Source organism: Myiozetetes cayanensis, unplaced genomic scaffold (genome assembly GCF_022539395.1).
Source record: "Myiozetetes cayanensis isolate MyiCay16 unplaced genomic scaffold, myiCay2020 scf12, whole genome shotgun sequence".
Taxonomy (NCBI): domain Eukaryota; kingdom Metazoa; phylum Chordata; class Aves; order Passeriformes; family Tyrannidae; genus Myiozetetes; species Myiozetetes cayanensis.
Window position 1 is genome coordinate 29,021,394 of NW_026086826.1, and position 19,610 is coordinate 29,041,003.

The 19,610-nt window shown below is 41.9% G+C and overlaps 1 protein-coding gene across 2 annotated transcripts in view; it reads left to right on the forward strand.

Moving 5' to 3' along the window:
• BRINP3 (BMP/retinoic acid inducible neural specific 3) overlaps positions 1-19,610 on the forward strand; it is a 155,458-nt gene that overhangs the window by 91,386 nt on the left and 44,462 nt on the right. For both annotated transcript variants that reach the window (XM_050307247.1, XM_050307248.1), the window contains exon 4: positions 2,890-3,080. In XM_050307247.1, the coding sequence (XP_050163204.1) occupies positions 2,890-3,080 (191 nt within the window). The remainder of the gene's footprint in view (positions 1-2,889; positions 3,081-19,610) is intronic.

Here is a 19,610-nt window from a genome sequence, read left to right on the forward strand (position 1 = left end):
TTTTCCAGAAATTAACTTCAAACTCAAATTGTCTTCCCCAAATTCAAATCTGAGTCAGTGGTGTTAATTGCCACACCCAGGAGTTCTGGGTGCAGCTCTGCAGGGATGTGGGTGTCTGAGCACCAGTGTGGAGGGCACTTCTTGGGTTACTAATCCACTTTTTCTAGCAAGAGCTAAATTGGCTCTGACAGGCCAAAAACTCTGTCAAAAGTCTTTTGAACAGCAAATATTTTTGAAGCCCACCTGACTGCACAGCTCCAAGTGCCTGGGAATGGCAGTGCTGAGGCAGGACGTGCCTGTGTGAGATTCCACACAAATGCCACGCAGGGATTTTTGAGGAGTGAGAGCTTCCTCCATGCTGAGGGTCCTTCACTGCAGCTGCCTTTGCTCAGCCTTGGGAGATGTGAGTCAGAGTAAACATTCAAACCCACTCCAACCTGGTCACAAAGGATGAAAACCAAAACATCTCTGTCAGGGAGTGAGCTGGGGATGCCAAGGGAACCCTGCCTGCCAGAACACACCCACCACCAACTGCCGTGGAAAGCACAGGATCAAGCAGGACTGGGTTAGTAGGATGATGTCACAACTGTGATGGGGCTCAAAGGCTGTTTTCCTTAGAGTTCCCAATCAAAACCAAGCCACACAACACACAAATGCTTTTTCAAGGTTTGTTTGTTAGTTTGTTTGTTTGTTTTTGAAGTGGGAATTTTGACTGCGGTTTTGCTCTCTGCCCCCTGGAGAGCAGGGGATGGGAAAAATCCCCGGGGGCTTTCTTTGATGGTTAAAATCAACTCCCTTTTAATAACAAAACTTAGCAGAACTCTGTTGAAGTAGAAGAAGTCTGACCATCTCTCCCAATGACTGATCAGTCAGAAGTGCTTACACCAGAGAAAAAGGGGGTGGATGCTCCGGGGGCTGGAGCAGCTCTCCTATGGACACAGGCTGAGGCAGCTGGAGCTGTTCAACCTGGAGAAGAGAAGGCTCCAGGGAGACCTTATTACAACCTTCCAGTCCCCAAAGGGGCTTGTAAAAAGGAGGGAGAGTGGCTTTTAACACGGACAGATGGTAACAGGACAAGGGGGAATGGTTTTAAACTAAGAGAGAATAAATTTAGGGTAGATGCTAGATGTTGGACGGGGCTTGGAGCAACCTGGGCTAGTGGAAGGTGTTCCTGCTCGTGGCAGGGGGTGGCACTGGATGGGCTTTAAGGTCCCTTCCAAGCCAAACCATTCCATGGTATCAGAGAAGACAACATCAGAACTCAGAGGGGTAAATCCTGTGTCAGTGACCAGCTCAGGCTGCACAAATGGGGTGCAGAATTTAACCAGGACGTTTCTCTCCATGTCTTCTCCTCTTCCAGAGGTCTTAGCTAGTGTATTTAGAATAAGGTGGCTTTTGAAAGCTCAGCCACCTTTCTAGCAAAAAGATGAGTTGCAGGGGCCAAGAAAACAGGCACTCAAAGCTGCAAAAAGTTGGATAACTGGGTGGGAGAATCCTTGTATTTATGGAAGACCTTTAATTCCTGGTTCTTTGGAGCTTCAGGCAGTGAATCCCTGCACTGATGGCTGTGTGCACACACACACACACAAAAAAGAGCCATTATGACACTACAGGAGGAGAAGTGTGAGTGTAGGGGTTGGAAACTGAGGGAAGCTCCAGCTGGAATAGCCACCTGTCCTGGGCACAGCTGTCCCTTCCAGGACAAAAGGAACAGACTGGACAAGCCCTGCAGGGCTAATCAGATGAAGGGCTCCTGGGTGATGGCAGTTTTGCCTGGGTGAGGGTCTGAAGGGCCTGGCTGTCCTCTGAATTTCTGAGAGATTGGGGAAGCACAGGAGGTACACTGGGGGAAGAGGAGTGTGCTCGTGTTAATCAAAGACAAAGGAGCTGTGTGAGCCAGGCTTTGCTGACAGATGTGCTCCCCTGCGTGGAGGTGGGAGCGTTCTGCGCTCGCTGCCAGGATTATCTCCCCCTGAAGATGATGTCATGTTTTCATCCTGCGTCTTATCCCCCCTCCAGCTATTACTTTCTGGCACGTAAACTCATGTGAAGCTGGCATCCCACCCCCCTGCATGGGCACGGTGCCACTGCAGCAGATGGGCGAGCAGTGAAACGAGCACAAGTGGCAAGTCAGACCCTGCCAGGGTAACTTCCCTTCCAGGAGCAAGGAAACTGCATTCACTGGGGTTGTCCAGCACCTAAAATACAGGTGTAATGACATTAGGAATCTGTTCCTGAGCTCAGTTTTGAAGTTACCAAACACAGGCTCAGAAAGTGAGAAAAGTGTTTTTGTAGTTACTTCAGACATAAATTGCACAGAAGAAAATACTGAGTCAATAAATTGCCTTTCTAATTTTTTTTCCTGAAGTAAGGAGTTTTGCCTAAACACTTTGCTAAATGAATGAATGTTTGCTTAGCCTGAAACACAGGAAGAAAAAAGTATTCATGAACTGGACAACAAATGTGGAAAATCTGTCAGCATCAGACGGTCTAATTTGGAAGGGTTCCTATGAACTAATTCAGTTAAGTGAGTCAGATTTTTGGTTTTCAATAATCCTACAGAAATTAAAATTTCTGAATTCAACAGTGTTGATCCATGTCTCTATAAAGAGAGAGGAAGTGAAAAACCCACCACAGAAGGTGCTGGATCTTCTGTTTGCTTTCAGAAAAGCACGAACTTTCCAAAGACCCCGCACTTTTCAGCCACATAAGTTTGGTTTCAGACAGGTATTCTGTAATATTTCAGGCATTTTAGCGTTGCTGAATTGATTAGAAAGCGCAGGATTGCTTGTGACACACGCATTTTTTATGAGAGTCACGCTGAAGCTCTGTGGGTTACCTGCTGGGTGTTGCTGATGGCTGCCGGGCTTTCTGTCTCCCCCCCGCCAGGAGAGGAGTCACTCACGATTTTTGTGGACAAAAGGAAGCTGAGCAAGAGGTCAGAAGGGACAGACCCCGGCACCAACAGCTCTGCCGTGACCCTGGAGACCCTGCACCAGCTGGCAGCCTCCTACTTCATCGACAGGGACAGCACCCTGCGCCGGCTGCACCACATCCAGATCGCCTCCACCGCCATCAAGGTAGGGCAAACCCCTGCAGCCACCTGCCCACCAGTGCAGCTCAGAACGGGCTCTGAAGATGCAGTAAAGATATTAGTCTTGATGAATGATGCGTAATTTGGTTGATATACCTTTATGTATATATGTTTTATGTGTGTGTTTGGTCATTGAGACAACCTCATGTACATATGTGCTCAGTAACTGCATTTATAGTCACATTTCCATTTCTCCTCCTCCTTTTCTTCTTTTTCTTCATCTTTTTTTTCTTTCCTTTTTTTTTTTTTTTTTAATGTAGTTATTCTACTCCTCTGCCTGAAACATTAATTTTATTACTATTATTTTTTTTTTTACTGACCTTTGGAACAATCTGGAGCTCTCGGCTCTACAGCTTTGTGGAGAGGTGTTATTTTCTGCTAGGAATTTCTTCTAGCTCAGTTTGTCAGTGAAAGCATCCTGTCTAGACACTGATTCTGCAGGTCACTCATAGGAAGCCTCCTCAGAGGAGGATGCTTGGCTAAGATCAGAGTCCCCCTAGGTACAGAATAAAGCAACAACTTTCCTTTGGAGCAGCTCTCTAGTCCTTTGTTGCTTATTTGAAATAACCTCTGTCAGTCCCATTTCCAGCGTTGAAGTGCAAATAAAATTTTAACTTGCAGTTGAATATGCGGTAATGACGAAAGTCTTAATGTAAAATGTGATTTAGAATCCTTTCTGCTCATTGGATCTTTCCACCTGTAACCAAGATCTTCACTAAACACCACCTGAAGCCAGAGGTAATTTCCAGCTACCTCAGCTGTTAGTCAAGTAAATATGAATTTAGTTCTCTGGAAGTGCCTTTACAGGGAGAAGTACCCCCCTCACACCCAAAACAAATATTTCTTCCTTATTTTTTTTCCCCCAAATCGGTCTAAGGCTCCCTTTTCAGGTTAGGTTACATCACTCTCACACCTCTTTCTTTCTCTATGTACATGAAAAAACCGGCAGGTTTTCTCCTAAAAAGTAAAAGGATAATATTTATAAACCCCCCAGTGTACGTTGTAAGCAAGTTACCACGTTCATTCTGTGTCCTTTCTTGTGATTTTTTTTGTTTCTCCTGATTTATCTGTATTTTAGGCTGTCTGGTTTGGGCAGTGTAAATATGAGTTAATAAGATTTAATGATCATATATTTATCGACAAAAAATGTAGAAATAAGAATTTGGAAAGAAATACTATCTCATCTACAGCACCATGAAATAGTGAGAAAAAAGAATCTGAGCGTTCAGCAGTAGAACAGAGTCTTGAAGCACCACCAGGGATGGATTTATTTAGCACAGGGAAGAGGATGAGCCGCTCACCCACTCACAAATCACGGCTATGTCCAGGTTTGGCCACTCAGTTCCTAATGTTTCCATCCTCTCAGACTGATGAATTCTTCCTTAATAGATTAAGGTCTAAGGTCTTTACAGATAGGACATGGAATGAGATCCATTAAGTCTCTGAGTTAACAGAGCCCAATCAACAAGGCATCAAATATTGGGTGAGAGTGATCAAGCTCAATTAGTCTTCTGGAAAAAAAAAAAGAAAAGTAAAATCAGCAAGAAATGTCTGTTTTCCTAAATTCTAAGAACGTCTCTTTAGAAAGCAACACATAATGAATCATTTTTTTCTCGCTTATGGAGTTGAAACAATTAACACTGGAGAAATTCTTATCTTCCTTTTTCAAAGTCACTGAGATATGTGATGGCTGAATTTTCTTCTCACAAGTCTTGGTATATTATTTTGTGGGGCTGATGCAGGAAGGTAATATTTTGATGAGTTTTATAATTAAGCTTTTCTATTAAAAAAGTGAAGTTTTCACAGAGAAAGGAAAGCATTAAGAAGAGGAAAGTGAGAGAATTAACACAAAAGCCCTCATAGTTAGTTTTTATTTATCCAGTGGAAAACAATAGTATTCATAGCAAAAGCTGCTAATGTGCAGTCTGAGGAAGGGAGTGGGAGAGATGGATTTGATGAATCAAGTTTGCTAATCAAATCTGCCTGTAATCAAGTTTGTTACTGTGACATAATTATCCTTAAAAGCAGCACTGAGGCTTGGCATTAATCACCCAGACAGTACATTGTTTAGTCCACATTTAAAGAGGTAACATCGCCCTGTTACAACATTATCTGACTGGAAATCAAAATGTCCATGGGAGAAGCCCAAAGCTTGTATCAATATTTAACTTATTTAACAGTCCCTGAACCTGCATTCTTTCAATATTGTATTCATTCATGCATTTTAGTGTAAGGCCTTGGGCTGATGTGCTAAATCGACAGTTTGGAGCCTCAAGGGCCTTGCTGGAAACTCCCCGAGCTCCCGAGGGCTGTGTCTCACTTGCAGGAACATTTCCACCCACGTACATCCTGGTGTACCCGTCAATTGAAATATTCCAGGTCCATCACTGCTTCCTCTGCAATGTGTGCAGGAGATGTGCTCCTTTGAGAAGCATTTTCCCGGGAAAATTCCCTTTCAGATGCAGGGATGGGAAAGGAGCTTCTGCACCAAGTCCAGGCAATTGTGCAGAGCACAGAAACCCCAACACTGGTTACACAGTAAATTAAATATCGCTGCCTACTCTCCCTGCATTCTGCAACATTAGAGACGCGGTGATGTTCGAACACGGCCGTTAATGAAGGGAGGCTGTTCCAGTGTTGGTCTCTTGGAGGATTCCAGTGTTTGTCTTTTGGAGGATATCACCTTCCAGCCCGGAATTCATCTCCTTTCAGGGGAGCTGGGCCAGGTGAGCACAGAATACATGTTATTTTAGGGTCCAAACAGTTGTGGGACAGCCACAAGTGCAACAAAAGAGCGGGAGGCAACAGAAGAACAGATGCATAAATTGAATTTTCCACCAGCTATTTACAGCCAGATTACAGCCCATTTATTCCATCTGAGTGAGAAAGAATAAACATCCCTGAAAATGTGCCCTCTAATTTCAATTAAATTTTATTGTGCAATTTGCTTTTTACTTTCCCCCAAACACTTTTTTTTTTTTCCTTTGCTATGAGAGATTTAAGCATTTTGTTGTCTCTGAAAACTTTCGATTACAAAGAACAGGGCTCTATTGTAATGGTAACTATATCTGATTATCTATAATTAACCCGTGAATGACTCATGGTGGGCTGTTAGAGAGGAAACTTAAGTGTAATGAAATTAGTTTCTCACTCAAAACTCAGCCTGAAATACAGATCTTTTTTTTGTTTGTTTCTTTGTTTTGGCTGAAAAGGCTTGCTTGCTTCAAATTTATTTTTTTTTCTTTCGTATCTTGTATTTGAATGCGCTTTTCTGTGGGTTCAATAATTGCTGTAATCAAAAGCAGAAATACTGTAAAGCCATGTGCTTTTGTCAGATTTCTGGCAAATTCGAAATCTCAATTGTTTGCACAGTTTTGTATAAACAGTGCAAACAACCAATTTTTTTTTTTTTTTTTTTAAGCTTTTGAAATCCAGATCTTGAACCCTTCCTGCCCTCACTTTATCCATTCAGGTTTGTGGGTAGAATTTAAGGCTGTACAGCTGAGAAACCTTGTAAACAACCAAAAACCGAGCAACAAGATTTGCCCAGCAACAGATTTATGCTGTAAAATCCCAGTTAGAAACACTGGGCTGGAAAGCCCTGTGATAGCAGGTATGTGTTGACCCCGTTGAAGAAATGAACTGGTAAATGTATATTTAAGTGTACAAACCCAGGAAATGAAGAATTACAGGAATTACTGTCCCTTTTCAGAAATCTGGGGCTGCCCCGTTGGGGAGGTTTGGTGACCTGACTTTAGGAAAACCTCAGGACAGGTTTTCCAGGACAGGCATTGTTCAAGACCATTAAGAAATTCCAAGTTGTCCCCTTCCTTGGGAGATCAGAACTGCCTCCAGACGAGACCAAAGCTCGAAGTTTTTCAAAGGGGGAGTTGAAAATCAGGAAATACATAAGAATTGTGATTTCAAATCTTTGCCTGCCATGAAATTTCCGTGAGAATCGAATACCTTTGCAGGTTTCTTTAGAAATTTCACCCAATATTAAGAGCTTCATGAACCCAGCTCACTATTTCTTTGGCCAGGTATGAATTTGAGATTTCAATTTGGGTCATTATTTGATCTTACCAGAAGACCAGGGACCTGCAGTTAGACCCTGGGCATCACCCTTCAGGTAGCTAAGAAGTCTCTGTACCATCTTCCACAGCACAGCACAGGGTTTGTGTTTGTCTCATCATGAAAATGAAATATAAGGAGGTTTTACAGATTTTTCTCTGGAAGCTGTCGGAGATGTTTGGATTAAATTCATCATAGGTATAATGAAATCTTGTGACTGCCACTGTGTGGATTGTTAACTAATTCTAAGGGCACACTAAACGTAAAGGTTAGGGGGTTATTTTCATATCTTATTGAGGAATTTAAGGTGATGGTGTTAAGAACAACTTTAAGTCATTTGGACAGCTGAGTTTTAATTAACCTGAATCTCCAGGGCTGCTTTCTCTGAAAGGTGACAGAGGTGAACTCCTCAGGGGGTAAAGCAACACAGTTCCTGGGAGAATGTGGCTCTCACTGTTTGAGACAGTGAGAGGAAAGGGGGAGAAAACCTAAAGTATCTAAAGAGGGCTTTCAGGAAGGCTGGAGAGGGACTTTGGAAAGGGTAAGCAGAGAAAGGACAAGGGGTAATGACTTTAAGCTGAAAGAGGACAGGGTTGGATTAGACATTAAGGATAAATCCTTCCCTGGGAGGGTGGGCAGGCCCTGGCACAGGGTGCCCAGAGAAGCTGTGGCTGCCCCTGGATCCCTGGCAGTGTCCCAGGCCAGGTTGGACAGGGCTTGGAGCAGCCTGGGCTGGTGGAAGGTGTCCCTGCCCAGGGCAGGGGGTGGCACTAGATGGTCTTTAGGGTCCCTTCCAAGCCAAACCATTCTGGATTTTATGATTCCATGATTCTAAGAACAGAGCGTGGGGTGCTTTCAAACCAACAAAACAGCACATAATAGAGATGCTGGGTTATTCATTTTCGGAGAGATTTTAGATAATTATTCTTTACTTAGGGAAAAAACAACACCAAAACCAAAACAACGCCGCAAAACAACAATGAAAAAGGATAGGTCCTGTGGCATGATAAAGCAAAGCAAATTGAAGGAGTCTGGTATATTAGTTATTTAGTTTAGTCAAGAGAGAAGAGTGAAAAAAAACCCCAAAGCCAGGGAAATAAAGACTGCCAAACCCTGAGCAGGCTATAAATATCCATATGTAAACGAGAGACCTTAACAGCACTCACACAACACTTGCCATCACAGTTGTCAAAAACCTATAAACAATTCATATCACAGCTCCTTAAATGTTCCATATTCTCTTTTTTTCCTTTTTTTTTTTTTTTTTCCCCCCCCCCCCCCTTTCAAAACCCCTGAAACCAAAGTAAATAAACCCAGAAGATGGAGAAGGGTTTGAATGCTGAGAGATCCACAGTGAACATATTGAACAGTGCAGTTAGAGCAGAGCACTCCAGCACGGGTTTGGAGGCACTCAGATTTGTATGGATTTTAATTTGATCTTTATTCTGCCTGGGTTGAGAAACTCGAGCACTCTGCCTGTCCTCCGCTCTCTAATTGGCAGCTACTGCCTGTCAGCAGGTCAGAGAATGTCAGGCAAGGACTATAAAATTCACAGAACATTTCCCTGCCTCTGAACCCGCAGAAATACGAGGTATCGTGTACCAACAGCTTGTATGAACACAAAGGTCAGATTAGGAGGAACATCTCAGAGGAATAGAGACTCTGAGGCAGAAGAAATCAGTGTAGAAGAGAACAACAAAAGGCTGTGCCAGGTTTTCCATGTACATGTTATTTTTCCTAGAGAATTTTTTGCCCATTTTTACATGTTCGCTGTTACAGTTTAGGATTCAATTTGCCATCATCCTCTTCGAATCTATCCACTTAGTGGGGAAAAAAAACCCTGGAAATATCCTTTGTATGAGAATCCTTCATAGGTAACCGACACTCAGAGTTTATCATTGCTGTCCTCTCCAGTTCACCCTCATTTCTACCTTGTAGACCTTCACAAGGCGCTTCAGGGTTTCGCAGTTCAGCCTCAACCATCTCTCCCTAATCTATCAAAATACTGTTCATTATCTCTGTAGAAAAGTAATTTAACCCTCTCATCCCCAGGGTTCGTGCATTTCATGGCCTTTGGGTGTTTTTCCTTTGGTTTCTATTAGGAGCAATATAAAAATAAATAATAAACACCACCACCACCCCCTTTGGGTCACCGTTACAGTAGTTCATAATTTTCCAACATTTGTAATAATTCCACCCAATGGAGGATATGTGTGTGCAGTCTCCCACTAAACGTGTACATTTGCAGGGAAATTTAATTGTATCTTCTCCAGGAGTGTCTAGAGCCTTGAAAAAGAAATTTCATGTTTTTCCTTCAACTTTTCATGAAATCCTTACGGTATAAAAGTAAGTTGATGGTAGCAGAGAAAGTGCTCTGAAGAGCACCATTAAAACATTTTTTCTGTCAGGTTTAGTCCCTTTAAGAACCAGTGTTCTTACTCTGGCTCCCTGTTTGAAATCTGCCATTCACAGCAATACTGAGCCATGTGTGTGTCACTGTCAGAAAGAAACAGCCCATGTTCCTTCAAGCACAGCAATTTACAGCCTCGGTTAAAGGACGGTGCTAAAAGGGGTGGGTCTGCTCTGCTGACTTTGCTGTTGGTCCCCACTGGGGAGGATCTGCCCTTCCTTGATGCAAATATACAGAACTGGCAAGTCTGTGACGTGTGATTTAAGTTCTGTCCTGCTATCACAGGGTGATGGCTGAGAAAGGATTGGGCACTCCAGGCAAGACAACCTTCCTGGAAAGTCAAAGGGCACGAAGAAAATGTGGAGTGACATATGTGAATTTACACATATTTACTTCTGCACAGCATTTAATTGAAAACAGCTCCTGTCAATAGAGGTTTTTCAGCTCCCACATCGTGAGGGGAGCTGGACACTTGGATACCCAGAAATGCCCTAACTTACATGGTAGTCTGCATGGAAACAAAACAAAACCTGCGGGTGGTCGAGTTTCTTTCAGTTCTGAGCAGAACAAAGTCCTTTCACTCCACAGGACTCTGCAGTCCTGATAACAAGTGCTGCTCTCTTTTCATATGTTACCTCTTTTTCCTTCTGAACTTCCCTCTTTCCCTAAATTCTCCTGCTCACAGGAGCTCGAGCTCTTTCTTTTTCTGTTTTTTTTTTTTTTTTTTGGTGGAAGAAACGCTCTTACCCTTATGATCCATCATTCTTTGCCCTCGGCGTTGTCTCATCTATGTCAGGACCAGAAAGAAATGAATAAAACCCTTGGACAAGATCCTATATTTCTAAACATCTTTTGCAAAATCTGTATTAATGCAAGACCCAGATAGTAGGACACATTCATGTATGTTTTAATGAACAGATCTTGATATCTGATAGATCTTTCTGCTCCCACGAATCAGGATGATTTGAAGGGTTTGCCAGCTGGGCACAGCAGTCTGTCTGGATAACATTGCTCTCAGAGCCTAATTCTAAGAGCAGTCTTCTGTACATTCAGATATCTCTTTTTGTGTTGCTCATGAAGTAAAAATATTGAGGATCACTCAGTTATTGGCCAAAACTTTCCAAAGAGCACCCATGAGGCTTTCTGGATGGTGAACGAGCTGAGGTCCAAGGGCAGTGTTTGATGAGCCAGGCTCAATGCCAGGGGTAAAAACCTGGGAATGCCCATGCTGCAAATCCACAATCTTCCACTCCATGCAATGTTGATTTGCACTGGGGAGGATCTGGTATTTTCCTGATGAAAACAGAGGATCTGGGTGTATCTGCAGGAGTTTCCTACCCAGCTGTAATTCCTGTCTCCCAAAGTGCCTTTTGTGTTTGAATTCTTAGTGTTCCAGTTTTCTAATGGTCTCTGTTACTGTAAATTTGCAGAAATACATGAGTTACATTTGAAGTTATGAATATATTTGAAGTTATGAATATTTTGATTATTTAATCAAACACAGCAAATTTATGAATTGAGTTTTGCTCCTGTTCTGAGTAAGACTTTAAACTGATTTGAAGATGCCACTCAGATGTGATGCAGTTTTTGGACAGAGAGGTATTCTTTCATTTGAGTGTTCCTTAAAGATGTAAGGGATATAAGGGATAATGCACAGGGTGGGATTGTTGGGGGGTCTGTGCAGGGCCAGGAGCTGGACTGGATTATCCTTGTGGGTCCCTTCTAACTCAGGATATTCCATGATTCTGTGTTTGGATGGAAACATGGTTTGGTACTTGCACCTTCCCTGTTCTCATGCACTGAAAGGATTCAGACTTTTGAGTGTTTGACATTACAAGTTCCTACATTTAGGGGTGAGTACAATCAAAACCATCTCAGGGTTCTGCCTTTCACTGTGCATATTTGACAGGACTCAGGTGTAAAAGAAATGATCTTTTTCCCCATGTATTTTGACAGACCAAATCTAAAAGATCAGACTTCTGGATACAGAACACAGCTACCACCTCTCATTTCCAATATGTTTTGACTGAACCTGAATTTAGCTCTCCCTTCCAAGCTCTACCAGACAGGCAATAGAATTATCTGGAATACAGCTGCTCTCAGAGGGAATAAAAAGAGGAATTTATGCTATTTTGGCAAAAATATTAGGAGCCTAAGGTTTCTTTGTAACCAAACATTTTTCTATTATATGGTTCTTCACTTGCCAATCTGCTGCTTTCCTCTTGACCTGACTTTCCCAGTAATTTCTATTTTATCTATAACAATGCTTATTATCACAGCAGCAAAAATTGTTACCTGAAAAGTGATTTTTACTTATATACATATAATTGACAATTAGAAGGGTTGTTTGGCTCACAGCAGAGAGTTCTAGGTAGAACTGTGTGAATATTTGTGTCTTAATCAAATATGCCCTCAGGTGTATTTACCCTCATCTCAGGCTTGCAGCGAGTTGTCCTAATACAGGAGGTTTATATCCCAGATAAAATGCCTCCTTTCCCTCTCATTCTTACCTGGTGCTTCCTCAGCTACTTCTGTCTGAAGCCAGGCTGTAAATGCTGATGGTTCTGCATTCCAGACTTAGCAACTGGAGTAGCAACAGAGAGAACTTGGGAGAATTTTTTGTGCTGTGAATATTTTCAATGTGAAGATTAAACACGGTAAATGGGAACAAGTTTTCTTCTCTTCTGACCCCTGGTGTTTAAACTGTTGCAGATAAACCCTGAAATTATAGAATCCCAGAATGGTTTGGGTGGGAAGGGACCTTAAAGCCCATCCAGTGCCACCCCCTGCCATGGGCAGGGACACCTTCCACCAGCCCAGGTTGCTCCAAGCTCTTCAGCTAATTTGATATTGGTCCTTGACTGGAGTTTCAAATGCAATTGCAGATAAATATTTGAAGATTATTTTTTCCCTATCAAATAATAAAAAAAGCAACACATACATTTACTTGGTAAAGTGGCAGAGATTTGGTTTCTGAATCTTAATCTGTTGTAGTTTATACAGCTCTCAGGCCCTGGCCCAGGCTGGATCTGCCCAGGGAACCCCCATCCAGGGAGGGATTTAAAAGATGTGTAGATTTGGCTCTTGGGGACATGGTTTAGTGGTGGCCTTGGCAGTGCTGGGGGAACTCAATGGTCTTAGAGGTATTTGCCAGCCTAAATGATTCCATGATTCTGTGATTCCATGATTCTGTGATTCCATGATTCTGTGGTTCAGTTATTCTGTGCTTTTGTGATTCTATGATTCTGTTGTTCTGTGATACTGTGATTACACAATTCTGTGATTCTATGATTCCAGGATTCCATAATTCCATGATTCCATGGTTCTGTGAACAAGTTTGTCAACCCTATTGGCCCTGTTTGAGTAAGATTCGTATAAATGTGGCCATGCCCTATGTGTGATATCCATATTTACTGCTGCAGTATCTGAACATCAGATTCCAGTCTCAGACCTTCTTTCCATGTTTCTTTATAAGTCTGTGGGATTTAAAGGCAAAGATTTGCTTTCACCACAGATGAACCTACACAATCATCATGTAACAACATAATCAGTCAGAGTTAGAGAACAATAGACCTAAATTAGTCATCTACCACTGAGAAGCATCCGTATGAAATGGAGTTTAGAGCTTCAGCATTGAATTGCTTTTCTTTCCCGATGCAAATTCCACCAAGCTGAACTCCCTTTAACTGGAACATCTGATAGGGGTTTAATGGTTAAATTATAGATCAGTTGTAGCTGCTGACTCTGTAGGTAGGTCTTCAAATGTGCAGGAAAGCATTAAAACCAGTAGCATAAAAATAACAGTTTAGCAAAACTATAAACGGAGAGTTGGCAATACCAGTGAGACAGAAAGGCCAAACGTGTTACAGTCATTTACCAGGGGGAATAAATGGGTGGGAAGTAATGAGGATACAACCTAAAAATAAATCCTTAAAAAAATAAAAAAAATAAAAAAAAAGTCAAACACGTATGTGAGGCAAGCAGAGCGAGCCAGCAGAGAGGCGTGGACAGGAGTGGGATTTCTTTTTCCTTTGAGAGGTTGGAATGAAAAACCCCATGAGGGGGAGTCTGACTGGAGGATGGGAAAATAAAATGGACGTGCAGAATGTCCTGCTGTCACTTGCACCTTTGTGCAAGATTTCTAAAAATGCTGTTTTAACGTTCTCTGTTAAGAATTTCCACGGACAAGGGATTTTAAGGAGGTGAAGAGCTCCTTATCTGTAAAAAGTGCACTGAGAGAGAGACATAACTGAGTCAGGGCTATTCAGGGGCCTTGAAACCGTTCCAGGAGGGTCAGAGGGGACGAGGAAGATGAAGAGGATGAAGGAGTGGTCGCTGTAGGACCACGGACTCAAATTCAGGAGGGCGGTGCCGTGGGAGGGCCGGTTTTGGGAGTGGGTGGAACAGATGAGGTAATGTCCAAATTTTGGAATTAGAAGCTGGGATATTGCAATGAGATGATTGTATAAAGTTGCAAAAGCCTCTGCAGTCGGGGTGTGCAATGTATTTTTGGGCACCATCGATGCTACATTAAAGAATTGCTTCTTGCCTCTCAATGCTCAAAAATAGTCCAGAGAATTATTTCTCTGTTCTAGAACTGCACAGAAACATATAATCATAGGTAGGATCTCCATGGAAAATTGGGTTCTTAATTAACCTGCCCTTATCATTGTGATTTTTGAGCTTCAAGTCTTTAAATGAGTTATTTTTAGGACCTAATGTTAATCTGTCACACGTTTTCATTAGCACAAGTTTTTTCTATTTTTTTTTTTCCTCTCAAAAAATAATGTAGATATAATTTCTGAAACTGACCCCTTTGGAGGTAAAATGTTTCCAAATGATCTAAAGTTAATGTTTATATTTACCAACATGATCTGTTTCCTGATACTTCACAAAGAAAAGGAACATTTTAACTCTTCCACAAATTACCCCTTCATTTTAATTAAGGAGGGACTATATTTTTTCTTCATACTTTCCCAACTTAAAAAAAAAATAGATTTTTCATTCAACTGCAGTAATATTATGAATTTTTAGTTAGAGGTAAGAAGATGGTCTCCCTTTACAGTCTGTGCCCCAAAATTCCTTTGGAGGTCTTTGTCCTTCATATAGCAATGGAATTATGTTTGGAAAAAGGGTGCAAAGTTAGGGATTGGGTTTTGCTTCAGTAAGCTGCTTTGCTTTTGCTTTCTGCAGATACCTTGAAGTTTTTATAAACATGAAATATGATTTTAATTTGTATCTGCACTGTCCTCTCTGTTTCTAATTTTATCTTTTGAACCGAATATATAGATTTCATTTACTGTTTGTTGCTCGGCTCTCTCTTTAGGCAATAAAAGCTGTGAAAAAATAATATTAGTGTTAATTTAAGTAAGATATGAGCAAGCAGAAACAGCTAAATGGGAACTGAGACAAAATAGTCCCTTTTTATTACATTTTTGCCAGCTCTGCTACTTGTCCATAAAGGAACTTCACTGTCATCTCTTCTTCAAGATTAATTAAAAGAGATAACCTGTTCTTCCAGAGAGAGTGCCTGTCCTCATTCTCTCTGTGAGGCTGGTGCACCTCTGATTTCTGAAAATGCAGGAAATAAAGGCTCTGGCAACTCTGCCCTGCCTGGTTTTCCAGCAGCCTCATTTCCTGCAAACTTCCTGGTTGCATTCCAGAAGGATGCAGGGGAACTGTGGCATCTCACAGGCAAGGGATTAAAAATGCCCTTGGAAAAGGGGAAAAGTTGTGGCTGTGATGCCAGGACCGTCGGTGCTGCCAGACTTGTTTCAGTGTTCTTGTGGATTCTCTGGGAATTTACAGGCAATAAATGACTCTCTGTGATAGTGGGGAATAGATTTGAGCCAAGAGGTGGTTGCTCCCTGTCACATGAAGCTAAACAGCCTTAAAAAAAAATCATCATATTTTTTAACAAATGTAACAAGAGAGAAGAATTCAAGCAGTGTGAGGTTATTTCTGGCTCCTGGAGTATTCTGATTTCTGGGGTATTTAATGCTTTATGTAAGAATGCATTTCAGTCTCGCTGTAATGGAACAGTCTGGTTCACGGTAAATTCCTGAGAGCACAGAAACAAAGGAGAGGGAATGGAAGGATTAGACTGATCTCTTGGGAAGCTTAAGTGTTGCATTTGGTAAAATTCAAAGTTGTCTCCTTGCCCAAAAACTTGAAAGAAGTCGTTATTCCTCTTCTAATGAAGTTAATGGAAATTTTGCAATTACTTCTCTTGCAGAAAGATCAAGTTTACTGTTCCTATTCCATCTTAAACATGACAGCAAAATACAGTGGGAGCATTTCCAGGTCTCCTGAGTTAGTGGGCTGTTCAGATTGAAACATCAGCCCTGTTCTGGTAGAAAATGTGCTGAAAGCATTACATGCCTATGAGGTATTGTTTTAGAATGCTGGCAATTAATGAAATGATGTCAAAAACAGGAATCCAACCCCTAACATTGTGCATGCTGCTGGTTTGTCTGTACCTCCTTCAGAAAAGCCCGTAGCAGGAGAAGTGTCAGTCCTTGGAACACTCAGAAAATTTGATTTATTTTAATTACACACTAATTAGCGGGAGTTTTTTAATCCATTCAATGACATAAGTAGGGCAGCAGAGCAGCAACCATTGTGTGGCAAAGGGAAGCGCTGGCATAAAGGTGCTTTTGTGAAAAACTGTCAAGCCTGGGGGAAAAGAAAGAAGAGAGTTGGCAGGAGATCCACATCTAAATAGAAAGTACATTTAGTGCCTATTCATTTGATCACTTTTTTTAAGGTGAAATGAGCACTGACTGCAGAACGGGCAGGGATTCCAGTCTGTGGGAACAGGGGCTGCAGGGCCAGCCCTGAGGGTGAGGTCCATGGGACAGTCATGGAATCATTAAGGTTGGAAAGGACTTCTGAGATGACCAAATGCAACCATCAATCCAGCACCAGCAGCACGTTATTCAGGAGAATCCTGAAGACTTCAGGTTTCTCCCCACTCCAGACTTCACCCTGCCTTCTGTTCTGCACTGGTTGTTCAGGACAGACCTTCTTCCATCACGTGTGTGTGATGGGTTTGCTTCGATAATTATTGGAGTGTTCAAAATATTAAAGAGGTTTATGGGAATACAAATGTGGCTGCCTATCCTGAAGCCACCACCGTTGTCTCATCCTCCTTTGTGTTGGCTGAGTTCTCTTCCTTAGAAGCCAAATACCTTTTTTTTAAAGAGTCTTGCAGCAGAGGGCAGTGCTTTGTGAGGGCAGCACAGCAGCTCTGCACAGGCACAGCGCTAGGGATATCAGCTCTGTGCACGTAAAAGGGCACACCAGGAGCAAAATCTCTGCAGAGATACATTTCCCTTTTAATAGGAATGTCTTCTACAGGCTTAATTATCATGGACACAAAAAGCAGGCTGTTTCCCAGGGAAATACTACCCACTGATATCACAAGAATTCAGCCCTGCTGAAGTGCCGGGAGTTGTGTTCTCAGTGCACTTATAATCGGGTCGTTATCACCATGGTTATGAGATTTAACTGACTCAAAACTGTAGGCATTTGTCTCATTAATGCCAAATTGTTAGAGTTTATTTCTGGGAGCTGTAAAGCCCTGCTGCCCAGGGAAACCTGTTCCGTGCTAATCTCTGCAAAGGAGGCTGGAGAACAGCCTGCCTGGCTCGTGGCAGGGATTTCACTCCTGTTTTTGTTACCCGTTCTTAGGGGGTTCGGTTATTAAATAACTTTGTTCCGTGGTGTTTTGCTTTGTGAGTTCGTGCTCTTTGTGGGCTGAGGGTCTTACAAAACAAGGATGTGGTGCTGGTGCTCTTTGTGCGTGCTCAGTCCCTTCTGGAGCATCTCAGCATAATCTGCATTTAGATTTTACCTTTCCCTCTCCTCTTTTTGGTTCATCTTTTTTTTTTGTGCACTCGCAGACAAAACAGTTTTCAGCTGCGACCTTGGGACTGAACACAGTCATACTTCTCTGCTTGGAAGATAATTAAAGACGTGCTCTTGCCTCTCCAATTTCACTTCTGTTGTTCCTGAAACAAAAAAATGTAACATCACCTGCGATACCAGTAACGCCAAGATCAAACCAGAATTAATGTATTTGTACCACTTTCCTCCCCCCCCCCATCCCCTGCTTTGTTATCAACAGGAGTTACCCCAAAATGCCCAAGGCCAGCTTGGACGGGGTTTGGAGCAACCTGGGCTGGTGGAAGGTGTCCCTGCCCATGGCAGGGGATGGCACTGGGTGGGCTTGAAGGTCCTTTCCATCCCAAACCCATCTGTGATTCTGTGATCTATGAAAAAAATTAAATCCTTTCTTTTGATCAGAAAATTCGGTGGAGATTTGAAGCTTTCATTTGTCAACCGCTCAAATTCCCTTTCTGGTTTACAACCTTTGTGGAGTAGGATTAGTGTGAAATATAAAAAAAAGCACGTGGAACTGCATCACTTTGACCTCTGCCTAGAACTGTCATCCATCAAAAGTGGAAGGTTGAATGATCTTTGAGTTCTTTAGCATTTCTTTTTTACACACTGAGACTCTACATTTTGATTTTCTTCTTGCAATGTGTTTTCTATGCAGAAGTTAAAAGTGCCAGAGCTGATGGAGGAAGGTACTTGGAAAAGTAAAAGAGTGAATAATATAAATATATATATAGATTTGAGTGAAAAATCTAGAAAAGGTCCTTGCTTATTGCCTGATTTCTTAAGCATTGTCTTTTATTGCTATTATAAGAACTATATTTTTTTTTTACTTCCTTATAACAATCACGAACATCTGTAAGTCCCATCCAAATTTAACTGTCCTCAGTTATATACAGTTTTCTCCTGAACCAATGTATTTATATAACCAGTCTCTAATAGTAAAAAAAACTTTTAATGATGATTTTTCCCCCCATTCTGCCTCTTGGAACACCTAAATACACCAAGTGCTGTCACTCCAAACACTGGTACTCACTACTTAAGTCTTGCATAATTCAGATGGAGTGAAGAAGCATGAACAAAAAAGGCACAATAACTAAAAAGCTACTTACTACCCTTCCTTGTTTTGTGATTTCAGGAGACATAAGAGTAATAAGAATGGATAGGAATTGTAAAAATTTGCTTTACAGTATGTACATTTCATATAACTTCATGAAGCTGTGTTGCCTCGTAACCAAAGGGTTGAAAATCATAATAATATACAGAACAAAAACAACACTAAAATAAATGGGACTTTAAATAAAGAATTGCACGGATGAAGGCTGAGCATAACATTTCAGAGTTAGGATAAAACTCACTGCAACATTCACCTGCCTTTTATTGTCATCTGGCTGTTTTTCTTATTTGATCTGGGTAAGTCTCTCTGTTACTGTACAAAGAGTATTGTGTAAATGGGCTGGGGGTGCTGCTCCAAAAAAAGGAGATTTTAGAGTGGAATTTTAGACTACTTGTTAGCAGAGGACTGAAGGGTCCCAGGTAAAGATCACAGCTGTCATTGCAGCTGTGCCCAAGCCAAAAGTGGTGCCTGTGCAAGAGTCCTTGTGCTGGCTCAGGATGATTAAGCCAATGTGACACCTAATATGATACCTATAATACCTGATATCACAGGAAATAGGAGTGCTTGTATTAAAAACTGAGGCAGATCACCAAACAAGGGTAAACCTGGCCCCAGTTTCTGAAACAGCTAAAGGAAGAGATGAAGTGTTAGGATAGTGGCTGAGCACAGTTTGGGAGGGCTGTGATAGAAGGTTTGGTTGTACTTTGACAGTAAATGAATCTGGGACCATATCCCATGGCCAGCATTCCCTGCTGTGCCTGTTTGTGTTGCTTTTCTTCTATTTATTTACAAACCAGTGAATTTTCTATACAGCACTCAATCCAGTTTGAAAACTGTGAGATCAGGGAACATCCACCTCTGCTGAGGGTCTGGGGTTTTTGTGGCTGCCTGTTCTGCTGTGGTGCTGCCCACCTGCCCCAGGCATCACAGCAATGCTTCATTGCTCAGAAACTCCATTTTCATTTTAAAAAATAAATTGGCCTCTATAATTACTTTGTTGGCACTTAAGAATTATCTGC